This window comes from Phalangium opilio, unplaced genomic scaffold, assembly GCF_054372755.1.
Source record: "Phalangium opilio isolate 3A_F unplaced genomic scaffold, DU_Popi_V2 ptg000113l_1, whole genome shotgun sequence".
NCBI lineage: Eukaryota > Metazoa > Arthropoda > Arachnida > Opiliones > Phalangiidae > Phalangium > Phalangium opilio.
Window position 1 is genome coordinate 8,827,120 of NW_028324209.1, and position 27,715 is coordinate 8,854,834.

At 35.8% G+C, this 27,715-nt stretch overlaps 1 protein-coding gene across 1 annotated transcript; it reads right to left on the minus strand.

Moving 5' to 3' along the window:
* LOC149623787 (rhodopsin-like) lies at positions 1-27,294 on the minus strand. The gene is made up of 5 exons (XM_089853045.1): positions 27,162-27,294; positions 24,327-24,778; positions 1,546-1,874; positions 1,091-1,327; positions 1-806 (listed from the first exon to the last, which is right to left on the minus strand). Coding segments are annotated over exons 1-5 (1,191 nt in total). The 5' UTR covers positions 27,164-27,294; the 3' UTR covers positions 1-635.
* Positions 27,295-27,715: the final 421 nt, after the last annotated feature.

Here is a 27,715-nt window from a genome sequence, read left to right on the forward strand (position 1 = left end):
CTTAGCGGTTCTCAAAATCTCTTTTGTTAAATAAAACAACGCCACTGAAGCGTTTTATCAAAATAAGAACGGCACTTTGAACATTTTTAGAGCAAATGTTAGCTTAATTTTAATTCCTAAAGCAATTATTCGACTACGTTGAAAATTAATCTACGATGACTTTTCAAAATTAATCTACGATGACCTTTCAAAATTAATCTACGATGACCTTTCAAAATTAATCTACGATGACCTTTCAAAATATTTTATTAAAATCCCCCCCCCCAAACCTTTAAATATATATGATATGGTCCCTGGTTATGTTTTAAGGGGGAATTAATTAACTTCATATTAAGGAAAAGCGCCGACTAGAAAATTTTCACAGAGAGGTCTAACGTATAGGCTCCATTAAATAAATTTAACTTATAGTTAAACTTAAATATTGTAGATGGTCAAGCTTGAAATTTTCCTTTAAATTTTTACGCCTCCATTTGCTTTTGTGAGCGGGAATTTCTAATTTCCTCCCATGAATACTGTCAGCAATTCATTATTATCAATTCATGTTAAGTCTCCTAAATGGTGGAAAGCTTTTAAGCCTTTTATTCTCTCAAACTGAATGATTAATTTTAAATCCTAAATTCGACGTTAGTAAAGCCCTAAACTTGATTTCCACTTATAGTTGAAATTCCTTCACTCATTTTAACCATTTTTAACGTATCTTCACCCAAGGTGTAAGCTGTATTTGAACCTTGGTTCGTATTAACGCTAGCAATTTCAGATTCTAATGGTAAACCAATTCCCAAGGTTTTCATAAAAGCGGTACGAATCTGAAAAACAAAAATATTGAAAATTTATCCAAAATTTCTAATGATTGTTACGAAAATGTATAACATAGAGTGCAATGCGTGCTTCTATATCTACTCCTTCAATCAGAAAAAAAAAAATGAAAATAGAAGCGACACTGGGAATATTTATCTCCCCCGTCTCCACGACGTCAATACGGGATTTGACGCAACCCTCTTCCACATTTCAAAGCATCATAGCGGCGTTACATTAAATCCAAGTGTCACTTCTATAAATTTTTATTTCTGTTTACAATAATCAATCAAACCTGAGGATTTAGTAGAAAATAGACAAAAGGATTATAAATGACGCTTGTTTTAGCGAAAAGGGCGGGACAAACGGCCGCTACTGGACCTATCAAATGACCGTATCCGAAAGACGCCATCAGAGCCGTTACGGCGTAAGGTGTCCAAGCGAACATGGTGCAGAATATCATTAAGGTCACCATCCACGTGACCTTTTGCTCGGATTGACTGGCCTTGCTTTTGCCAGACATTTTTGGACACTGATCAAGTATTAAAAATCAGTTTTCAATCAAACCGACCTTATAGATTACGTGTAAACATTGCGATATTCTTGATATGGTCAATTAAATGGGTGGTACATTTCCATTAATCGGTCAATCAGGAATAAGACCAAAGGTATATAGAATGAGTACACTTTTTTCTTTTGGTTTTTATATCTATATACTTTTGAAAAGAGCGGTAATGACACCATCCTCACGTTTTTAATGGACTTTATGAGCATGATGTACGAATACAAGATGATGATTATAGGGCCAACGTAGCCAAAGGCAAAAAGGTAAGTAATGTAGGTGGCGTTGACTATGGACGCCGTTTCCCAATCAATGGAGCAAGCGATTCCAGGCGTTTCGATGACGTAATGACTCCAACCAAAAATGGGCGGGATAGCCATTAATAAAGCGTAAACCCATATACTGGCTATGACCCCGATTGACCTTTGAATTGTTAAAATAGCCGAACGACACGGAGTCGTTATTAACAAGTATCTTTCCACCGAAACTGCGGTTACAGTTCCAATCGCCGTCATTCCTATTTAATAATTAAAAACAGAATAATAAAAATGAAATTATAATTATAATTAGAAAATTATTCGCTTAGGAGTTTCAAATTCATTAAGGCGCTCTGGTTTTCGCAATTAAAATTAACAAAGCAGCCGGTTTAATTAGAGTCAGCGAACGTGTCATAAGACACGGAGATTAAATACGTCCAGACTTGGGATTAACGCCGTAGTATAAATATCACCCTAAAATGATACCGTGTGTATAGATCCATTATATATCTTATCTCCGAGCTTTAGACTAATAGAGACAAGAGAGGGGACCTATCCTTCTACACGGTATCATTTCAAAGTAATATTAATTATAGAGTAATGTGACTTTAGGTGTAAATTGCAGTCACAATGTAATTATTACGTAAATAGAATGGACTATTGGCACGTTCGATACACTTTGTCATTATTACGACATACCTTAAGGGTTGACTCGCAATCCGGGATCTCAAATTTAAATTCCTTGCAGTTTTGCCGGGGACCCTAAAGTATTTATGGTGCGTTCAAACCAGAAGTGAAGGGCTCTAGCATTGGTAATAGATCCTGGCACTAGTGAACAAATTTAAGGATTTTATGCCGCTTCAATCGCGCCTACACAACAGAGGAAAAAATTGGTCGAGTTCCAAAAAATTTCCTACCCCCTTCCCCTCGAACTAAAGCCGCGGAACACGGACGCCTGTACTTGAATCTAGTTCGGCTGTCTACCGCCGCGAGCGTCTCACGTTTTGGAGGGAAAATTCAGAAACCGTTACTAGAGGGCCAACCGTTGGTGTGTTATCAAGAATATTCACTTTCGCCGAGTGAAGAATTTGGTTAGCTCAGTACTTCTGGTCTCATCTCACTTCTGTTCAAACTAAGGTACCCTTCCTAGTTTAAACGTCTCAAATACCAAGAAATCAAAGCTCTCTACAATATATTGTAAAAACATCGCTTAAGAATATAAGCAAACCCCTTTTATTACAAAAGGCAAAGATTTATATTTAGATTATACAGGGTGTTTCTTATAAGTCTGGCATTAATTAAGGGGGGATGTTCTTTGGGTGCTTGATTTTGAGTCGAAAATGTTCTATGACATTTTGCCCTAAGGGAACACTGTTTTCTAATTAAGAATGGAGTATTTTACGGATGACTCCTTAAAATTAATTAAGAAACTGAAAGACAATGATTTCTAATTTAATTAAGGAGATAGTAATATCATTTTTCAAATATAAACTTACTTCCAATTTGAAAAAAAAAATTTATTTTATCGTAATTGGGAAATGAGGAAAGAGTCAGAGGAGAATGAAGCAAAAACCAAATTAAAAAAAATATACGAAAAAGTGTGTTTTTTGCTCTCTTGAAACGTGAGTAATTGAAAGAAATTTGGCTTTGGTATATGTTAAAAACAAGCTTTTCGTATTCCAACAGACAGGTCTTTAAATCACCTTAATCTTTTCTTCATAAAAAACACTACTATAGTAAAATCCAACCTTGGAAAAGAGTAGTATTTAGTACATAAAAAGTAGGTTTCGGTACTGGAAGTTTTACTCCTTTAAATATTGCATACAATAAATGAAGTAGCATACAACTTACTATTTTAATGTACACTAACTAGGTTTCATTTTTACGCCCCCCCTCGGCTTGTCACGTGGTGAATGGGATGTCAAAACGTGGAAAATGGAAATTTCAACGCTAAAGGGAAGTATTTTGCCGGTGTGATAGATAAAACTGTCATCTACTCAGTAGCAACAAATACCTGGGTCTACGTCAACCTGGATAACAACATTTGAAATTGAAAAAAAAAAAACTACACCCTGGGGGCCAGAACATAGAGAAACTTTGGGAAGTCAGAACTTTGCAAATCTAAACCCAAATTTTTGGCATACATAAGTACAATTTGTTTGAAGCATTTACGGAAGACAAAAAACAGCAAATAAAGTATTTTAACCGTAGCCTATATTTCTAAAATCGTAACTTTCATATCAGAGAAGCCATAGAAAACTATTTAAGCTAAATATATTTTTGCATCATCCCTTGGGACAAACTAACCTTTATAAAAAATGTAGTACTAGTAGAATCCCTAAAACAACGCGACAAATTCTACGAAACACAAACTTTAAATAATTAAAACGCATTAATAAGAAATTCCCATTATAAACTGTCTGGCTTTCTGTTAAACCCATGGTAAAAAAATCAAGAATGATTAAGCACGGAGTGGGAATAGAGCGTTATAAAATGTAAAAGCAAGGATAGTTAAGTGTAATGTTTCAACTAGTTAGAGTTCAGACGAGTGTAACATTAATATATACAGGAAAAAAAGAAAACAAATAATATTTTCAGCCTGCACTGTAGCTTCTCCCTGAACTTAGGTGTGTAGCGGGTGAAACATTTCTACAGGGGTTGTATTGAAAAAGCATTAGTAGTATTGCCCCTATATTCATGCTTTCCATCGATGCAAAAACTAGAGCTACGTGACTTTCCATTCTAACCTGGAAATCTTAAAACTGAATTTAAAACGAAAGCCGAAATAAATTTATAATTTTGCATAACATATTTAAATTAAACTACTTTTTAGAAATTTAAATGCTCCTCTCTGTTTTAAAAGGGGCTCAGTGTAATGTGAAAAGTAAATTTCATGAACATTTCTAATGACTAAATTAATAATTAAGTACACGTGGGAATAGAGCGTTATAAAATGTAAAAGCAAGGATAGTTAAGTGTAATGTTTTAACTAGTTTGAGTTCAGACGAGTGTAACATTAATATATACAGGAAAAAAAGAAAGCAAATAATATTTTCAGCCTGCACTGTAGCTTCTCCCTGAACTTAGGTGTGTAGCGGGTGAAACATTTCTACAGGGGCTGTATTGAAAAAGCATTAGTAGTAATACCCCTATATTCATGCTTTCCATCGATGCAAAAACTAGAGCTACGTGACTTTCCACTCTAACCTGGAAATCTTAAACTGAATTTAAAACAAAAACTGAAATGCATTCATAATTTTGCATAACGTATTTAAATTAAACTACTTCCAAGAAATTTAAATGCTCCTCTCCGTTTTAAAAGGGGCTCAGTGTAATGTGAAAAGTAAATTTCATGAACATTTCTAATGACTAAATTAATAATTAAGTACGCGTATCTCTTTTAAAAACTCATTCCTCTGTATACACTCTAAGTCACTGATGGTCAAAACTAAGTTATATTATAGTATTTTATATATATATATATAAATAAATACATAAATAAATAAATAAATAAATATAATCTATATACTGTATTTGCGATTCTCAACTCGCTCACTGACTAACTGTATTCCCATAATCCCTTGCCTTACGATGCTGCAACTATTTTTGTTTGTAGGGAATAGCTCTGGTATTCTTAAGTAAAACAGATGCCCACCAAGAATGGCTGATATGTTAGGCAAAAAAAGTGGGCCGAGGATAAGTTCATTGTATGGGAGCCTGCAGTTCCAATCCCCTATGGCATCATTCGTCAGTTGATACACAGTCAAACGTCAGCGCGTCAAGCGCGTCTCTGCCTTAACATGAATGGTCAGAGATTCAATGGCCCGTGTAACTCGAGAACAAAGGAGTTTCTTGCCCTAACCAAAAACTAAGTGTGGCTACTTGTTTCCTAACTGGACACTGCCGGCTTAACAGACATCTGCATTTGATGGGTATTGTAGGCAGGCTATATCACGAAGATAAGGAAACCACTCTCCCATGTTGTCCTGATTATCTCCAGGCTCTCATGTTTGAGCGTTTTGATAAGCATTCTATATGGAACAGTTCTCCGATTTCTCCGTTTCAATTACAGCTACCGGACCTCTTTGTGGTTTAAAATGCTTGGGGTGCACATCAGTAGAGCTTTGGTTGTAGCGCAGCGCTTTGAGTGCATCGTCCCTCTCTCAATAATTAAAATTACAAGCTAGCGTTTTAATCCACGGCGGCCATCTTGAAAAATGGCGCCATGATAAGTTACTAAAACAGCTTAAACATTTGACTATAGGGACCCGGCAGTATAGGAGAAACCCCTCCTATAAAACGTCACACCCCTGCTTGCCCAATCAGCTTTACTCCCCCACTAGCCTTCCACTTAATAAAATCCTCCACCATGTAGATGTAAAAAGGGAGGAGCCTTCTTAAAGCCCAGCCCTATTGCTATTTCATTTGTTTAGCTAATACTTCAAACCGAATTATTTATAGCGAATCTAGTAGCCATATTTCTTGGTATTAACTTTGATATACCTCAACTCATTAATATTTAGTACACTAGTCTCTAATAAAATATAACATTTTGGGATTATTATTATTTTGTTTAAACCGTACAATTTTAAACTAAATACTCAAACCGAATATTTTATAGCGAATCTAGCGGATTTATTTGTTGGTATTAACTTTGATATATGTAAAACCTTTAATATTGAATTTTTGAGTACCCTCTGAAAAATATAATATTTTTAGGGATTATTTTGATAATAAATCTCTCTAAAATGTAAATCGTACTATTTATAAGTATTAAAAAAACAAAAAAAAACATTAAAACATAAAAACCATTAACTAAAAATCCAAAGAAAAAAATAATTGTCCATTAAAATATCTAAAATCCCAAACCGTTTCCTTATCTTTATCTTTTAACAAGAAAATATCATTTCTTCACATAAAAAAGGCAACAATCCTAAAAGCCCAAAAGAAGTAAAACGCTTAAAATACGAATAAATTCTCATATAGTGTTTTTCCCTTTCACACCCACACCAAAATTCTTACAGAAAAATAAAAATGTTAGTAACGGTTCCCAGGGAAAATCAAAAAAATAACTTGAATTCTTCGCGAGTAAAGAATTTCTAGAGGGAAATACCTATGGGAGCTTCCTTAATAATCTCCAATATATCTGAAATAAAAAGAAAAAATTCCTAGGTGAGGTGTAGAATATTTACAAAATAAAGACAGATTTTCTTTAGGTATCGTAGTGATGTTTAGTGGATTCTTTTTTTTTTTTCGCCCAGCAATGGCAAGTTGTACTTTTTATCCATAGAGAAAAGTACAGTCATTTTAAGCAACTGCCGTTGGTGTAAAATGGAATAGTGGTGTTGCATTAAAGATAACGTTATATTTGTTGTTGTTATTTTTGGGACTTTTTCTCAGGGTTCGTACAATCTTTGGGAACCACGATTTTTCCTTGATATTTTTATATCGTTTCACACAAATTTACAGGCGCAACAATGCATTAATTCGCGTGTTTAGATAAGATAATGGGAAGGTTTTTATTGCCTGAATTTTAGGTATGAATTAAATATCTAGGCCCCTAGCATTTTTTTTAGTAAAGTAAAAATTTAAATACCTAGGAATTTCTTAACTTTAAGTTAAAATAATTAAAAATATCCCTGATTTCAACTAAACTGAGTCACTAAATAATTAAAAATATCCCCGATTTCAACTAAACTGAGTCACTAAATAATTAAAAATATCCCCGATTTCAACTAAACTGAGTCACTAAATAATTAAAAATATCCCCGATTTCAACTAAACTGAGTCACTAAATAATTAAAAATATCCCCGATTTCAACTAAACTGAGTCACTAAATAATTAAAAATATCCCCGATTTCAACTAAACTGAGTCACTAAATAATTAAAAATATCCCCGATTTCAACTAAACTGAGTCACTAAATAATTAAAAATATCCCCGATTTCAACTAAACTGAGTCACTAAATAATTAAAAATATCCCCGATTTCAACTAAACTGAGTCACTAAATAATTAAAAATATCCCCGATTTCAACTAAACTGAGTCACTAAATAATTAAAAATATCCCCGATTTCAACTAAACTGAGTCACTAAATAATTAAAAATATCCCCGATTTCAACTAAACTGAGTCACTAAATAATTAAAAATATCCCCGATTTCAACTAAACTGAGTCACTAAATAATTAAAAATATCCCCGATTTCAACTAAACTGAGTCACTAAATAATTAAAAATATCCCCGATTTCAACTAAACTGAGTCACTAAATAATTAAAAATATGCCTGATTTCAACTAAACTGAGTCACTATGTAACGACAAAATTTATTATTTCACCCTCCCTTGAATAAATCTTATTATTCCATCTTCCCTTTAAGAAAACCCCTCGAAGGCAAGGTAAAGCGCTGGTCGCACACCTGCATTCGATGGGTAAATTCAAATTTTCCCAGTGGAACGTCAATGGCCATGACGTCCACCCCACCTGTACAATTCTCTCGCGTAACGAATCTGTTCGAGTTAGTGAGAGCCCATAGGAGCCTACCCCCTTTTATTATCCAGAAAACGGAGTTTGTCAACCCTATTTGCCAATGCTATTTTTGTTAACCTCAAGTGCTATATTTAGTTTGTAAACATGTTATTTTTAAAAAGTGTATTGTTACCGACTCTCATAAAGAGAAGGTGTGCGGCCCATGACCCCAAAGGTCATGGGGAAAACGCGAAAATAATTCCTGACCACCAGGGCTACGAAAAATGCGGACGTAATCCAAAGACTTCAAATTGTCGACATATGATTGGGTCACGTGGGTCTAAAAGACCCTAGAAAGTCGAACGGTGATTGGTGCGCCTGAAGACACCAATATCTTATAAAAGCTGAACTGGGACAATAGAGAAAGGAGAATCGTAACGCTTGGTGAACGAGAAGGACGGTCCCGAAACTATGCCACGTATTTTAATACTTAGGCCCTAACGCGGAAAAAGACTTAGCGCGAAAACCTTTAAGTTCGGTTTATGAAAGACTTAGCGCGAAAACTTTTAAGTTCGGTTGATGGAACCTGGAAGCAGTACCAAAGTTATCTTGGTGGGGCTCGTGCCCTAGGACATTATCGCCCGCTCCGTGCTGCCGTTACCGCTGACTAAACCGAGGACGTATTTAACCGCTCCATGCTGTCGTTCCTGTATACCAGTCGAGGACGCACTACGTAACCGCTCCATGCCGTCCATTGCCGTACGCCGTTACCGGGGACCCAGGGCCCGTACCAGCCCACGCTACTCCGTTGTGAAATCAACCATGCGATAAGTACCCCAAACATTTAATTCGCCTCCCGAGGCTTCTTATCATAACTCCATTGGAGGTTATGACTATTTATTAGAACTCTTGAACAATGAGATTAAAACCCTTGTGTGGTCAAAATTATATTAGGGATAATGTAAAAACCCTTATGTGGTTAACATTATTTTAGGTTTAATTGTAAAACCCTTATGTGGTTATTTCTAATGTTAGTTAAATGTTAAAACCGTTATGTTAGGATCGTTAATTTAAGTTGATTATTTAAAGTTATAATTTTGCATGAAGTGTGCATGTTATTTTGCATGTTATGATTAAGTGTGCATGTTTATACTTTTAGTATTAAGTTGATAAGTCTTATTCTTATTTTTTAAGTAATTATTATTGTTATTAAATGATTTGTTGGCAAACTCCAAATCTGTTTCCCCTATCTTAATTTTTACCAAAACCCCTAGACAACCAATTGACCATAAGTTAATTTACTCACTAACCCCAATAGTGAAAGTTACGTGAGCTTACCCGGGCTTAGGATTTTATGTTTATAGCGAAAGTTAGTTCCCCATCATGAAATTTAAGCTTATCAAAATAATTTCGTTATAAATTGGGGGTCCGTCCGGGATCTTCCTAATTAAATTTTTAATGACCATTTTAAAATTCGTATTTATGACTTAAATCGTCTCAAAAACTCCCTGGTAGTCTTTGGCACTTTTGTTGCTACTATTATTAATCTTAGTCACCTTTTGTGTGCTTGATTACCCTTTTGTGGATAGACTTGACTATTCCAGGAAGTTACATTTTTTTTTAAAGTTAGGCAGCAAGGGTTATTCGTTAGGTTAATATTTATAGTCGATTTGACGAACAAGATATAGAACATTGTAGAACGTCTCGTAACGCTCGTTATCAGAATCGCCAAATAGCGAAAACAATGCCTCTAGTACGCAGTAACCCCCCTTCTCGAAGTAGCTCGCCAACCCCAACAGGAGTAACTAACCAACAGACACCCCCGTTACTCCCCTCTCAGGGAAATTTAAACATGAATGTAGGAGTACCTAATCAACAGGCTCCCCTTTTACCCCCTTCTCAGGGAAATTCAAATATCAATGTAGGCCCGTCCTCTAGCCAAACTGCTAATCCTAGTGCGAATAGCAGTACAGCCTCTCTTCAGGCTTTAATTCAAAATAATAGTAATACGACTGCGCCAGGTGCTACGGTCACTGTCCCTGCGGACGTTTTGACCGCGTTACTTAATCAAATTAATCAAATGGCTGCTCAACAGCTACAATATCAAACGTCTTTGAATGCATTGCAAGCGTCTATCGCTCAAAATAATACTCCTCCCCCGCAGTCACCCTCCTTGTTAGCTAATTTAGTACCAACGCAAGTGACCCCACCTAGTGCTTCCGGGGCGACGCAGCAAAACCCACTGGTAGGCATGAATTCTAGTCTACTGCATACCCATCAATCTGGTTTGGCGCCTCAAATTCCTCAGGCATGGACTAATTCTGGCACTATAACCAATAATTCTGGTTACAATCAAAGTCAAAATAATGCTAGCGGTAATTCTAGCACCATAACTAATGCCTCCCACAATGCAGGTGGAATTTTAGGTGGTCAAAACCAAGCCCAAGCTATTTTCAATAATCAGGCTCCAGTAGCTAGAGCTCAGTTTGTTTATTCAAATCCCTTCCCCGCGCCCTCTTACACGGGAAAACCCACGGACCCTGGTCCGAAAGAGTTTTTGCGCCGAGCTAAACAAATGCGCGCCACCCACGGTTTAGAGGAAGATATTTTTCTTAGGGATTGGGTACCCTCGCTTTTGCACGGTCCCGCTTCAGATTGGTACGCGGATCAATCCCCCTTTAACTGTTTTACCGATTTTGAGGTAGCTTTGAGGGATAGATTTGAAAGGGAAGCAAATGATGACTTCCTGCAGGATAAAATTAACGAAAGAACTCAGCGTTACCACGAAACGGTTGGTGAATACGCCGATAACTTACAGAAGTGGTTTAGCCAGCTAAATATTCCCTGGTCAGATAGAAAACAGGCCGACGCCATTAAGAGAAACCTTAGGAGTGATATTAAAAAGTATTTAATGACTAAGAGGTACACTAGCGTTAGGGAATTGTTGGACGATGCGTATGGAGTTGAACAGATAGTTCTTAAAGAACGTCGGGAAGAAAGCACTAATAAACCCGCGCCTTCCAAGGCTGCAAACGTTGCTACCAATGGGAATTATGTTAATTCCAATAAACAATTTCAAAACAAGAACCGATTTCAACCTCCAAACCCACCGTCTAATGACACGTCTCAAGGTTCCAAAGGAACTGGATCCTATTTCAATCCGAACGTAACATGCCTTAATTGCAATAAAGTAGGCCATATTCGCCCCTATTGTCAAGACAAAAAGAAAGGCAAAAATTCGGGAAACGGAATAGGGGGCGCCCCCAATCAATCGCAGGGTCCGCCCCATCAGTCGCAGCAATAGAAAAACCAGCTAACACGGGATCTCTAATTTTTGGGAATTTTAAAAATACAGAAACTGGAACCCAAAATTTCCTTAGGGTCAATCCCATGTTTAGCTTTACTGGTTCCAGTAACACCATTATAAATAGTGATTTTAGCGACCCGTCTATAGGAGATACTTTTGATATCGCTGAACATGACGAGGATCCAACTCCCCATGGTCGCGTTTTGCGTCCACGTGACCCAACTACTGGAAGGGTCAAGCCAATCCTTGTGTGATTGTGAATTTTTTTTTGGGTTCTACTTTTGGGAGTTCCCTTAGTTGTTTTTTTTTGTTAGAATTTGTTTTTCTTTCAAAATTTTGGTGCACCAGATGCTTTTGAGACGGTTTCGTAGTATTAAAAACCCCTCGTCCCATGAGTACCGTTAACATACTTCATGGCTGTAAATAGTTAAACCATTACGCGTATGTAAATAATGTAGATAATACCCTCGTACCTCAATTTTTGATATTCCCTTTGTTTTAGTTTAAAATTTTTTTTTGTTTTTGTTTTTGTGTTTAGCTTATTTATTTTTATTACCCTTAGTTTTCGTAGGTCTCCGCGGACGTCGACATTAGTCCCGGGGGAATTGTAACGACAATTTATTATTTCACCCTCCCTTGAATAAATCTTATTATTCCATCTTCCCTTTAAGAAAACCCCTCGAAGGCAAGGTAAAGCGCTGGTCGCACACCTGCATTCGATGGGTAAATTCAAATTTTCCCAGTGGAACGTCAATGGCCATGACGTCCACCCCACCTGTACAATTCTCTCGCGTAACGAATCTGTTCGAGTTAGTGAGAGCCCATAGGAGCCTACCCCCTTTTATTATCCAGAAAACGGAGTTTGTCAACCCTATTTGCCAATGCTATTTTTGTTAACCTCAAGTGCTATATTTAGTTTGTAAACATGTTATTTTTAAAAAGTGTATTGTTACCGACTCTCATAAAGAGAAGGTGTGCGGCCCATGACCCCAAAGGTCATGGGGAAAACGCGAAAATAATTCCTGACCACCAGGGCTACGAAAAATGCGGACGTAATCCAAAGACTTCAAATTGTCGACATATGATTGGGTCACGTGGGTCTAAAAGACCCTAGAAAGTCGAACGGTGATTGGTGCGCCTGAAGACACCAATATCTTATAAAAGCTGAACTGGGACAATAGAGAAAGGAGAATCGTAACGCTTGGTGAACGAGAAGGACGGTCCCGAAACTATGCCACGTATTTTAATACTTAGGCCCTAACGCGGAAAAAGACTTAGCGCGAAAACCTTTAAGTTCGGTTTATGAAAGACTTAGCGCGAAAACTTTTAAGTTCGGTTGATGGAACCTGGAAGCAGTACCAAAGTTATCTTGGTGGGGCTCGTGCCCTAGGACATTATCGCCCGCTCCGTGCTGCCGTTACCGCTGACTAAACCGAGGACGTATTTAACCGCTCCATGCTGTCGTTCCTGTATACCAGTCGAGGACGCACTACGTAACCGCTCCATGCCGTCCATTGCCGTACGCCGTTACCGGGGACCCAGGGCCCGTACCAGCCCACGCTACTCCGTTGTGAAATCAACCATGCGATAAGTACCCCAAACATTTAATTCGCCTCCCGAGGCTTCTTATCATAACTCCATTGGAGGTTATGACTATTTATTAGAACTCTTGAACAATGAGATTAAAACCCTTGTGTGGTCAAAATTATATTAGGGATAATGTAAAAACCCTTATGTGGTTAACATTATTTTAGGTTTAATTGTAAAACCCTTATGTGGTTATTTCTAATGTTAGTTAAATGTTAAAACCGTTATGTTAGGATCGTTAATTTAAGTTGATTATTTAAAGTTATAATTTTGCATGAAGTGTGCATGTTATTTTGCATGTTATGATTAAGTGTGCATGTTTATACTTTTAGTATTAAGTTGATAAGTCTTATTCTTATTTTTTAAGTAATTATTATTGTTATTAAATGATTTGTTGGCAAACTCCAAATCTGTTTCCCCCTATCTTAATTTTTACCAAAACCCCTAGACAACCAATTGACCATAAGTTAATTTACTCACTAACCCCAATAGTGAAAGTTACGTGAGCTTACCCGGGCTTAGGATTTTATGTTTATAGCGAAAGTTAGTTCCCCATCATGAAATTTAAGCTTATCAAAATAATTTCGTTATAACTAAATAATTAAAAATATCCCCGATTTCAACTAAACTGAGTCACTAAATATTTAAAAATATCCCCGATTTCAACTAAACTGAGTCACTAAATAATTAAAAATATCCCCGATTTCAACTAAACTGAGTCACTAAATAATTAAAAATATCCCCGATTTCAACTAAACTGAGTCACTAAATAATTAAAAATATCCCCGATTTCAACTAAACTGAGTCACTAAATAATTAAAAATATCCCCGATTTCAACTAAACTGAGTCACTAAATAATTAAAAATATCCCCGATTTCAACTAAACTGAGTCACTAAATAATTAAAAATATCCCCGATTTCAACTAAACTGAGTCACTAAATAATTAAAAATATCCCCGATTTCAACTAAACTGAGTCACTAAATAATTAAAAATATCCCCGATTTCAACTAAACTGAGTCACTAAATAATTAAAAATATCCCCGATTTCAACTAAACTGAGTCACTAAATAATTAAAAATATCCCCGATTTCAACTAAACTGAGTCACTAAATAATTAAAAATATCCCCGATTTCAACTAAACTGAGTCACTAAATAATTAAAAATATGCCTGATTTCAACTAAACTGAGTCACTAAATAATTAAAAATATCCCCGATTTCAACTAAACTGAGTCACTAAATATTTAAAAATATCCCCGATTTCAACTAAACTGAGTCACTAAATAATTAAAAATATCCCCGATTTCAACTAAACTGAGTCACTAAATAATTAAAAATATCCCTGATTTCAACTAAACTGAGTCACTAAATAATTAAAAATATCCCTGATTTCAACTAAACTGAGTCACTAAATAATTAAAAATATCCCTGATTTCAACTAAACTGAGTCACTAAATAATTAAAAATATCCCTGATTTCAACTAAACTGAGTCACTAAATAATTAAAAATATTCCTGATTTCAACTAAACTGAGTCACTAAATAATAAAATATCAATGAATTCAACGAACTTTACTAAACTTCCCAGGTTTTTCCAGATTTGTACGAACCCTGAACCTAAATAAAAATGTCAAAACTTAGGAAACACTTTATATTTGTAACCATAGCGCATACGAGTGTGTATTATGTATGAGATCACGAGGCATAACACCACGGTTCTTTCTAGCTTTAAAAGTATACAAAAATAACACTGGTTGCTAATGCTGGAAGAAAGAATTCCAGACTTCCTTTTGAAGTTATATTTTAATATTACGAGATACGTTTCCCAGGTGTAACTCTTATAATAAAACTATAATGGAGAAAAATGGTGCTTTAAACTTCTTTTAAGTCCATGAAAAAAATAGAAGTTCGTTGCCATGGATACGGACTGAATGTCACGTTTAAAAATAACCTTATAAATATATAAGTTGACGCTAGTATTAATTTACGAAAAAAAAAATCAAACCAATATTAATTTTCTACTATATTAAAATAATTAGATAAATATTTTTCAAAATCTTGGGCAAAATATGTTATTAATACCAAATCTCTTTTTTTTAATTCAATTTTGAAAATTAGAAGAAGGTATTAAATTCATTTAAAACCATAAAATTTTATCAAAAGGAAAATACACATTCTTTTTTATAAAAAAAACCTTCCATTAAGAATTTTTTTAAAGAAAAAAATTCAAAAGATTGAATATGAGTTAAACATGATATCCACGATCTTTTATAAAGAATATTCTCTTTTGGAATATTGTAAAGAAAAAAATGTTTTGAAAGTCTGGATTACTTTCTTAGAAGTGAACACTGTATATAGTGAAAGCAAGAAGGGATATCTAGTTTATTAGGGAGAAAGTATAAGATGCCTCAGTATTCGCCCGCCATAGTCCCAGTCCCCCTTTCAAAATACAAAGGGGGGGGGCGTAAAAAGAGGCCGGGCTATTTCGCCTCTCCTCAGTCGGAAAATGGGTAATTTTGGTCATACGCGTCGCGTTGACGTGAGTTTTTAAGAACCAATGATATGCTAGTTGTAATTTAGAGGCGGCGGGGATTAACTCCGGAACTACGATTGGACTGGAGATGAAGCTATAAATGTGGCGAATTTATTTACCTTCTCCCTAGTAAACTAGATATCACTTCTTGGTGAAAGTAAGAAACCAAACAATTTTTATAGCTAATGCGTGTTTTCAATTCAAGACGTGAAATCCGAGCGAGAGGTGATCTCGATTTACCAATGGAGTAAGCAAAAAATACTTTCCAAAGCACTCCGAGCAGTTCAATGGAATTCATTAACAGTTAAAGATGGCTAAAAAGAAAGGAACAAAATGTAGTCTTCAGAGTTAATAATAATATTTCGTAACATATTTAGTGATAGTTGAGTATGACGTAGTTAAATTCAACTAGTCTATAAAACCAGTTCCAAAATCGTGGCTCAACTTCAAGGGGGTTCTGGATCAAGTGGTCAATCCGTCAGTAAGTGGACTTCGCAATCTCTCTTTCTCTACCCGGTGTGTTTCTGATAAGTCTGCCATAAATTGAAGGTGATGTTCTTTTTAACGATTTTGAGTGGAAAAGGTTCTATGACTATGACACTTTGCAGTCCGGGACACTTGTTTTCGAGCTAAGATTGTACAAAGTATTTTAAGTACATTTAAAACACTCAAATCTTAACTCAAAAACAGTGCATGCTCGGCCGGCAGTCAAATTGTCATAGAACATTTTTGACTCAAAATCGTCCTGTGAACATTCCCCTTAATTCAATGCAGACTTATCAAAAACACCCTGTATATATATATATTTATCCCTAGGTTAATCTCAAATTGTCTACAATCTTTCGCAAAAAAAAGCCTTTAGAGAAAGAGAGAGAGTGAGATTGAAGATCGCCTTTTTGGAGAAGCTTGGTAAATTGATGGAAAAAGTTTAGGGCGGCAAAAACTAACCAAAATCAAAACTTATTCCTCTCTTCATGAAGCGGGTTGCCAGTAACACCTGTTATTTCAAAATACGATTCGCCAAAAAATCTATATATACCGCAATTGAAAGAGTCTGTCAGAGAACCTCACGTCCTTAATCAAAACACTCTTTCCAATATACATTATACAGCCTTTAGGGAACGAAAAGCTATTCCCCAAAATTTCAAGATGCAATTTTTTCCTTTTTACGGTAGTATTTTTTTTCCATTTCTTATGGGAAAACTAAAAGATCAGGTTTCTGGTTTCATATTGAAAGTGCATCAAAATGGAGAAAATAATCGTTTTGAAATGATAGCGGATATTAAGCTAGAAGCAAGGTTAGAGATAAAACGAAGTCAAGCTTAGCTATGCACTGACTGTTTTAAGCTGAATTTAAAAGACCTGGTTTCTGGTTTCATATTGAAAGTACATCAAAATGGAGAAAATAATCGGGTTGAAATGATAGCGGAAATCAAGCTAGAATCGAGGCTAGAAATAAAATGAAGCCTAGCTTATATTTGTACCGACTGTTTTAAGCTGAATTTAAAAGACCTGGTTTGGTTTCTGGTTTCATATTGAAAGTACATCAAAATGGAGAAAATAATCGGGTTGAAATGATAGCAGATATCAAGCTAGAATCAAGGTTAGATATAAAATAAAGCCTAGCTTAACTTTGTACCGACTGTTTTAAGCTGAATTTAAATTATAATAAACCGTAGTTAAGTACAAATTCATTCATAATATCGTTTAACACTTTATATTTAAATAGAAACAATATTATTTATGGGAATTTTAGGGTTAAAAGGTTGGTGTTATTCAAAATTCGGAAAAACGCAGAAAAAAAAATGGTAGAATTAATTTCGAATATTTTAGGCCTTTAATTTGCAAGTTTAAAATTTGGTTAAAAATCAACTCTGATGTTTCAGCGAGTTGTATTAACGCTTGTAAGCCTTATTTACTATTCTTACGAAAAGTAAAAAAAAATACGAAATATATCGGTCTTACATGCAAATGTCGAAGGTGAATTATTTTTTTTCTTGAATTAAATTAATTTTAAATTATATTAAAATTATATTAAAATTAATCTAGTTCACTTTAAGATTTCCTTCGTTATTCAACCTTCTTTTAGAAGTACAAGCTAAACACGGCAGGAGTGGCCTACCTTTTGGATATACAAGGAGTAACTATATCAAAAATATATACTACTACAGGAAACTGAAGAGGTTTTTTATGGTAACAGCTTTCGAAATTTCTGAGACTTAAGCCGCAAAAACAATTAATAATAGGTTTGGTTCGCGGGCCGTAATTTAAAACTGGGTGGGCCGAATGGGGACCGCGGGCCCCGTGTTGGCCACCTCTGATGCTAGAGCTTTAGAGAAAATGGAATTTTCGGGAGTTTTTTTTTTTTTGTTTCAAAAAGGATTTCTGTAAAAATTCTGAACAGAGATAAAGATAGTTTTTTAATGAGAGAAATTTCCTTTGAAGATTAAAAGTTAATATAATTTTATATTACTAGATAAAATTAGAATACGGCTAGCTTTAGAGGGTTCTTAAAATTCTTTTTGATTAATTAAAAATAATTTTTAGGACCTGCTATGAAATAAGAAATACTAGTAGATTAAATTTAACTAATTTTATTGGAGGTTTATATTAACACTACCTTACGTAGTTTGAACTGAAAAGAAGGAGAAAATATAAGCGGTTGTTTTATAACTTTCGTAAAGTGCAGATGGGAGTTTGACTACGTGTTACTTTATATTTGTTGCAGCAGGGATAGATTTAATTTTAGAAGCAGGAATGGAGAACGGTGGTTAGTATTTACTTCATTCCGACTCATAGCCCAGTATAGAGTCCCTCCCTCCAACACGTAACGAAAAGTTTAAATTATCTTATTGGCTCACTTAAACTACGTTTTGATGACGTTACTGACGGGGACGGCGAAAAATACGCAATTCCTTTTTACCTCTGTCGCTATGACCCCGCCTCTTCTTTCATACCCCTCCGTCGCGTGGAAGGGGGTCCGGGACTTTGACGCGCGCCCAGATTACTCTGTTCTCCATTCCTACTTCTAAAATTAAATCTATCCCTGCGGTTACAGCAAAATGAAAATGTCACGCAAAAATAATTTATAAAAAAGTCAAAATGCATCGCATTTAGAGATTAGTCTATTTTCCGACGACATTTGGGAGAAAAATAGACGAAAATAAGAGAGGTAAAGATAATCACTCTCAGATTCACTGAACAAGGATTATGGATAAAGTGTATTCCCTTTAGAATACAGATCCGTAGGGGGAAAGTTTAGTAGGGTCTGGAAATGTCAATAATACCATTTTCTTTTTCTGACTCCAGTAGATCATGGATCTCTAAATCAACACTAGCTAGTAAATCGAATATTACAGCGTTTTGCGCAATAAAAAGTTGTTTTTAAATATATTTAGCATTGTTCAAGAGAAAACAAAATTTAACAAGGTATATTTTTTCCAGAAATTAGATTTAGATTAAGTGATACGTGGGAGTCTTCCCAATTTTTTTATTACGAGTATAGAGGGTGTCGAAGATTACCAATTTTTCGCGTTACGTAACTTGTGAAGCGGCACCTAACCGAATAAAATCATACGTATATGGTACAATTGAATTTCGAGATATTCCAATAAAGAGACCGAGCCATTTTAATAAAAAATTTAAAAACTTTCTTTTGCACTTGAAAAAAATCGTTTCTTTTAAATTCATTAAGAAAACTGAATTTATTATAATAAAATACGGAAATACTAAGATACCTTTTTTAAGAAAACTATAGTACCTTATTCCTGCAACCTTCAATAATTAATTAAAAATATATACCTATATATAAGTCAAAGTATTGAATTGACTGACTGAGTGATAATCAACGCCCAGCTCAAACCGCTTTACTTAGAAGACTAAAATTTTGCAGTAGTATATAGGCAAGCACTAAAAATCCGGCGCCATCTTGAAAAATGGCACCCAGAAATGTAACCTACCCCTTCTTTACGGAATAACGACTCTTAACAACCACGAGTTTCAACAGATTTAGTACATACACTGCATGGTTGCCTATATGGGCTTTATAACTTTTGGGCTTTCAATTTGCCATCCATCTTTAAAAATGGCGGCCAGAAAACTAATAAAAATGAAACAACACGCAACGCCGGGTGCCTTTGCTTCTAGTGTATTATAAAATCCCTACTAGGAAATAATAATAATAAAAATGCCTAGGGTACGTAACAAGCTAAAGAGCTAGCAAAAAAACTAACTTCTTTCCTAGTAATATCTCGCAAAGAAAATAAGAAAATTCCATTCATCTTCAAGCACACTTTAAGTAAGAGAGAAGAAAAAATAATAATATATAAGAAAAAAATGGAACTCCGTAAGAGAAAGAACGGGCAAAAACCCCATTGTCCCTGACCGAGGAAGACACAGCATCAAAAAAAGGACTGGTTTTATTGACAAGAGGGATTTCGTTGACATTTCGCTATCAAAAAGTTTCAAATTTTGCTCAAGTTTTACATCATCTATAACCTTGGGATTTTTCCTTCATTTTACGATGATATTCGGGGATTATGTAAAAGGCAAGTGTAACGGTTTCCCCCCTTCCTACCCCGTGTGTGATATGATATGGGTCATTTGTAATTCATGGAAATTTGAAAAAGAATAAATATTTTAACTTTTATATTAGATTTCAAACGTCCTCTATTTCATTTGGGAGTCAGAAAAAATAGTTTAAAAGATGGATGGATGAAATAGTCGCCGATCGTATATCCAAATTAACATCTATAAAATCTTATACAGGGTGTTTCTGATGAGTCTGGGCCATAAATTAAGTGAGATGTTCTTTGGGTGCACGATTTTGAGTCGAAAATGTAACTTCTATCTCCATTTTGATTGCCCTAAAATACACTGTTTTCGAGTTATGATTTGATTTGAGTGTTTTAGGCGATGACCCCTAAATTAAATTAGAAATCATTGCCAATCAGTTTCTTAATTAAATTTAACGGGTCAACCGTGAAATACTCTTGACAATCTTAACAATCTTAACTCGAAAATAAGGGGCCCGGAAGGCAAAATGTCATAAAAGTATTTTCGACTCATAATCGTGCACCCAAAGAACATCACCCTTAATTTATGGCCCTGACTTATCAGAAACACCCTGTATAAATTTCCGAAAGTGGTTTGTCTGTTTGTTTGCACGATCCTTACCCATATGAGTTACAATTCAATCACTTTCTAATTTGACCAGTAACACTAGGTTACTTGGTTTAGCAGTGGTTTGGTTGAGTTACTAAAGGTTGGGAAGGTGTCGAACCACTAATCATTAAGGCTGTGTAGAACGTCATATTCTAGCAAGACCCTAGCATCTTCGCTTAATGAAAAGTCCCTAATTAAGCATCATTTTATTGAACTTGAACGTTATAAAAAACGTTTAGCTTCTAAAAAACAACACCGAGCAGCAATTTAATAAGTATGGGCCTAACGACGATTTTATGTTTAGTGTCTACATAGACACGAAATTCTTTCCCGTTAGCTTAGCCAGATCAATACACACAAAAAAAATCTCAAACGATTTTTTCTGTATATGTTATTTGGTTCCAATCCAGCTTATAAATTAATTCCTCATTTCAAATACAACAAGATTGTTTTCTTTAGGGATCAGCCATAAAGAATGGCACGGAGGTTATTAAATTTTACGAACTATGGGGTCAACGACTGAGAAAGGAGACGGTGGGTTTAAATGAATTCGAGGAATAAGCCATTTAAAGAGAGGGTGAAGTGATTTCTTATGGATTCTCCCAATCTGCATAGTGAAACATCCAGGATATACCTTCGAATGAATTTTAAAATCAAATTCTGGACAGAGAAACCTAATTTATTTCATGAAACCTTAATTGCGATAAGATTGGCTACTAGTAATGAGACACGTGGTTTGGAAGAACCAAAACGTGTAAAGGGGACGACTGACATACCAGGATTTCCTTCTCATAAGCGTCTAAAGACCAGGTGAATTGTTTTTGTAAACCAATCAGATAGCAGCGTTTCAAATAATAAGCAAAACTGTGAGATACAGTAAGATTGTCAATTTCCTTAAGACTTATTTCCGGTTGAAGGTCGGAAACAATACACTCTTCCGATTGAGACGCGCCTGCTATGATACAGTGAGATTCCGTTAAAGGGAACAGATATCTCATTGTCACGATCCGGTAATTCGAGTAAAACCGAGTATCTAACTTGGAAACCAAAACCTTAGGGAAATCATCTACCTTTTCCGGATGGACGGAATTACAAGCTATAGAACAAGAACAAGGTGGTGCTGCGGAATCGGAACTCTACACAAACACGTTGCATTCGAAACATAAAAAACACCGATATATAGAACAACCATACACTTTTCGAGTCGCTTTTGACCACGTAACGACATTTCAAAAGTCATAATTTTTTTGGCGAAACAAACATCTAAACCGAGGGGGTAGACACTTGAGAACTCAGGTGTACAATATGTCTTGAACTCAATGCACTGTCAAAGCTGAACTGTGAGTTCCGAAGGCTTTGAACTCAATGCACTGTCAAAGCTGAACTGTGAGTTCCGAAGGCTTTGAACTCAATGCACTGTCAAAGCTGAACTGTGAGTTCCGAAGGCTTTGAACTCAATGCACTGTCAAAGCTGAACTGTGAGTTCCGAAGGCTTTGAACTCAATGCACTGTCAAAGCTGAACTGTGAGTTCCGAAGGCTTTGAACTCAATGCACTGTCAAAGCTGAACTGTGAGTTCCGAAGGCTTTGAACTCAATGCACTGTCAAAGGTGAACTGTGAGTTCCGAAGGCTTTGAACTCAATGCACTGTCAAAGGTGAACTCTTTTGAACTCAGGTGTACACAGAGATCCAAAGCGTCTACCTCCTCGATCTAAACTACTATAAAACGTAGAAAACACGCGCATATAGTCTTCACCCTCATAATTCTTTCCCTAAAAAACAGAAGTTTCTGGGAAAAAACCGAATTACTAAAAGACTATTAAAGAAAACACCGAAATCATACTTCTTGCTGTGTTCTTTTGTTCAAAACCTCTAACCTTTCCCGCAACGTGTTTCTTTCCAACATGATAGTCCATTACATTAATTACTTGCAGATAAACCAACCCAACAGACAGGCAGTAGGCCACCATCATGGGTAATTCCCCTCACTTTTAGAGCTAACGCCAGATGGAGCTCGACTTCACTACACACGCGGAAGGCTAGCCAACTCGCACTGCTTCTTGCGGTACTTCTTGTCAAGATGAAAATAACCCAAGAATGTGACCATCCAATAACCCAGCCCCTGTAGTGTTCACTTCTCTTCTAAAAATAATCGAATAGTCACGTAAAACATTGACTTCGAAAACCACAATTTTGAGGCAAAACAAACCGCAAACCGCCAAAAGAGCAAGAAAACAACTAAATTTATTTCCCCGCTTGTATTATTTTTGACCAAAACCCGTAACCTTTCCTACATTGAATGTTACGTAACGTTTTTCTTCTAAGAGTAAAGTTCGCAACACCGGTTCCCGAATTTCTAAACGAGTTGCACCATCTGTTCTATAATATATTTATGATATTCTTAATTGCTATTAAAACTCAAGCCACCATCGTATTAAACGGCTGTAAAATTTATTTCTCTATATATATAATTAATACGTAGCTAATTACATGATATGATTCGAGAAGATATAAATTTGCATAACAATTTCTCCACCAATTTAACGCGTGCCTCATACGCAAATTAGACAATTGCATCACAAAGAGCGAGAGAGAGAGAGAGAGAGAGAGAGGGAGGGAGGGAGAGAGAGAGGGAGGGAGGGAGAGAGAGAGAGGGGGGAGGGAGGGAGGGAGAGAGAGGCAGAGGGGGGAGAGAGAGATAGATAGAGAGAGAGAGAGAGAGAGAATTAGTGTAAAATTTAAAGACCCCCTTCCCGCCTCCTTCAAGGGTTAGACGCAATTAAGATGAACAGAATCAATTGGCCATATGTCTAATCAGCGCCACTAGCGGATGGTCTGAAAACTACTCCCATAGAGTCTAGGTATATTTAAGCGGGTTTGCAGAATTTCCGACAGATGGCGCGGCGTTCGAGCCACCTGGCGGAAATTCTGCAAACCCGCTTAAGTATACCTAGACTCTATGGGAGTAGTTTTCAGACCATCCGCTAGTGGCGCTGATTAGACATATGGCCAATTAATTCTAATCAATTTCGAACCGAGCTGCTGCAAAATCCAATCAATAAAACAATGCTAATTAGAAACCGAACCGAGATCTCGGAAGAAAAATTCTCTCTCGCTTAAATAGCATTTCAAGTATATATAGAGCCGCTCCATATAATTTATATGTGCATATTTTATAATGTTAATGCTTGAAACCAAGAACCCATATAATAAAATTATAATTATGAAGATTAAATTTGGCTATGTCATCCATGATTTCAGGTAGGTTTTCTCAAGGGGCAAATTTAAAACGACCCAATACAAAAGTTTCAACTCATAAATCTAACTAAGATTCGTATGTTCTCAAAACTTACATGGGTTCTGTCGAAACGTAAGCAATATGGAGAGGTTTTTAAGAGTTAAGTCGATAAAAGTGACTGCATTCCTTTGAACCATTCTTAAAAGTGAAACCACGAGAAAAGGGGAGTCGCTAGAACGACGTTCAGTTCGAGGGGCTAATCACTAACAGATTAATACAATATTTACAACCCATTCTCGAGAATTTCAAGTCTTACCCGACCTGGGGGCAATTACCGTATATTAAAATTTAAAAAACCAGAGCGCCTTCCGAATCTAAACTTAATCAAAATGCTTATCAAAAATTCATTTATCTTACCAGTTAGCGTCATAAAAAATCCGTGCACTTGACACAAAATCTCGCCGTAAATCCAACGTTGATAAATGGCCGCCACGAAACTGGTCAAACTCCCAAAGATTGAGATGCAAAAATCAGAGATACTCAGATTCATCAAAATGATGTTCATGGGTGTCAAAAGTTGCTTATTCCGTCCGAGAAGGATGATGACGGTCAAATTGCTGGCTCCTCCAATCAAAGCGATAAAAAGTAGGATAGCGGCGGTCAAGTGGAAACCGGCGGCTGAAAGAGTTCCCGGAGATTCGGTTCCATTTGACCCCGCTGACGTCACCGTTGAGTCGTCACTCGGACTTTCGTCTTCCATAGAAGAATTACTCTCGTTTCTTAGTAAACTCCAAAAGTTCATAAAATGTGGGCAGTCGGCCATGTTTTCGAGCCACACAAATCCCGGTGTAAATTTTAATCGAATTTTCCTGGAATGTTTTAAACGAATTAAAAATTAAAAATCCGCTTTAATGGATGAAGTTGATTGGATTAGCTTCTAATTTTTATTTTTACACAGGGATCGTACATCTTTTGGAAAACCGATTTCCCTGATATTTCTAGGTTTTTATACCCATGTATTTCTCTGATATTTCCAGGTAACTGTTGATGTGGGTTTTTTGTGGAGTGCTGGCTTTCTGTTATAGCAACCCCTTCAGGACAAACTTACTCGAGCCTCTCAAAAATGTCCCTGAATTTTTCTAAGTACTATCAGAAGCATATAATACTTCTCTTCGAGAGAAGTGTACGCACCACAAAGCGGGTTAATTGTAACATGATTCCTCCACATATCCCTCAACATTTGAAGCAAGGTTACTAAACCGAATCACATACGCGATAAATAGTTCCCTCATTAGTGGGATGATTGCTGGGGATTTAGTAAAAAAAAAACAATTGCAGAATTCACCCTAGCACGGTGCGATTTCCACCTGAAGTTTGATAAGCAGATAAGCAAACAAAAAGGTGCATGCATGAGCCCTGGGAAGAATCATGTTACATAACTAAAGTATTAAGAGAATGTAGAGAGTCACCCTTCTTCAATTATCCCCTTCTGCTATTATAAAATCTAGTTAAAAATTTATTTCCCTAGATATTTCCATGCAAGTTCTCCAGTGTTGTACGAACCCTGCTCAATGAAGTGTAATGAGGACAATCACCAGTGGCACAGATTTACAAAATTTGAATTTATAATTTCGTTGAGAAAATAATTAGAAATTAACCTTGTTGGAAACTTTTCGACCAAAATATTTTGAAAATTCACTAGGGAAATTTAAGTGTGTATACAACTTGAGTATAGTTTAATCTCGGCACGATTAGAAATGCACTTTACAGTTTTCGCCGAACGCGAGAGAAATAATTATAACGGCACTTTTAATTAGCCAAACGTGTTTGCTCTAAGTTTGGTTTTGGTATCAAAAAATACCTCGGGGCACTTTTAGAACAAAAAGCGTACTCTAATTTCGCTAAAAATAATCATCTAATTTAATTTTCTCTCTTCGTTTTTCAATCCCAAAGTATTATTTTTCTAATAAAACGAGGGCTCTTATAAGAAAATGGGCTGTTAACTTATCCTTAGCGAAAGTTTATAAGATCTGTTCCATAAGTATGATGACACTACCTATACTTTGAAATGCTAAAGACCTATTGAGAGCTATAGTTCGAGAACAACAAGGGAGAATTGACTACACTCGGTTTTGCAATGCACCTTCCTATTTAGTCTTTTCTAAGCCTTTGACAGCGCCTCACCAGGCGTCGCTGGCTTTACGAGAATCTATGATGAAGTTTCACCTACGTCACTTCATGACAAGCTCTCAATAACCAGTGATAAACTTATGGAACATATCTTATGTTCTTATGTCCTTAGGCATACAAACAGATCCCATTTGAAAAAAAAATAAATATATAAAATTTTCTGTTACGAATTTTCAATTTTTCAGTATAAAATTGGGAACTCTGGTTTCTAAAATTTTCGATATATTATCTTTGAAGAAAAAAAAAAGAAGTCTGATAAGAGGTACTATTTCATGTACATAGCCGGAAATTGACAGACTTTATACGTCTTTTCAGGTAGGCTTTGAGTTACAAATTGTACAAAGACTCTGTCGTACAAAAAACCCATACATGCCTACCTGCATTGATGAAAAGTATTTTTCGGGCTTTTGAACCATTTATTTTTAACAAAAGAAATTCTATACCAACCCGAAAGTAATTCATAAATAACAATCCTTTCAAGATAAAATGAAACGCTTTCAATGTTATTTTTAAGGACTCGTGTAGATAGATTTTAAATCAACTAAGGATAAGGCAACCCATGCCCCTTAGGCTAAGGTAACTCATTCCCTTAGGCATAGGGTTAATAATTAGACATAAAAAATTTCACTCTAGTAACTGAAAATAAATATAGTTGGGAGGTTCAAATAAAAAATGTTTATGATTTTGTAGATAAATGTAAGTATATTTATTTTGTTTAAACGAAAAGTTTCCTACATTCCCTTTTACATTCTTTATCAGATGAATTGATTTGATAAAAACAAATGATTGAAATTGGATGAAAAACAAAGTTAAACCCCATTTTCACCACCACCACCACCACCACCATTTAAATTCAGATACGTTAACACAGACTTTTATTTTCAATTTTCACCCAATCAATCAAATGTTTTGTTGAGTTCAAGGGAAGATTACCCCGTTGATATAAAAATTCCTCCCCAGTTGAGAAAGTTTATTTTGCTCCACATTCTTCCGTAAAAAGCAAAGAGAGGGCAGAATACAAGCAAGAATTTATTCGCTTACTAAGAATAAAACGAGACTAACATTCTAAACCTTTCCTCGCATACTTTGTAACGCTCAAGATGGTAGGTAATCTTTGATGATATATTTACCACATCATTATTTATACAATAATCAAATCACTTTGAAAATAAAACTTAGTTAAATTCCAGACTCATTACACTTTATCGAAGTTTTAACAAAAGCAGACGAATTTTTAATAGAAAGCTTATCAATATGATAATAGAGGCTTAAACTCAGGGTTCGTACGAAATTTTTACATTGAAAATCCCTGACTTTTCCAGGTTATCCCTGACCAAATTTTGCCAATATCCCTGACCAAATTTTGCCAATATCCCTGACCAAATTTTGCCAATATCCCTGACCTTTTTAAGGTGTTCACCAGAGCCCACTTCATCACACCTGGCTCATATTTAGCATCAAAAATCCCTGACTTTTCCAGGTTATCCCTGACCAAATTTTGCCAATATCCCTGACCTTTTTAAGGTGTTCACCAGAGCCCACTTCATCACACCTGGCTCATATTTAGCATTGCTAGAAGCATGGTTTGAAATACCAAACGAAATCCCTGACATATC

Excerpts from the sequence above, each read along its gene's own strand:
- LOC149623787 (XM_089853045.1), bottom strand. Across the intron at positions 1,875-24,326 it reads ATTTTTTATGACGCTAACTG|GAATGACGGCGATTGGAACT; the intron begins GTAAGATAAATG and ends ATTATTAAATAG. Across the intron at positions 807-1,090 it reads ATTTTCTACTAAATCCTCAG|ATTCGTACCGCTTTTATGAA; the intron begins GTTTGATTGATT and ends TTTGTTTTTCAG.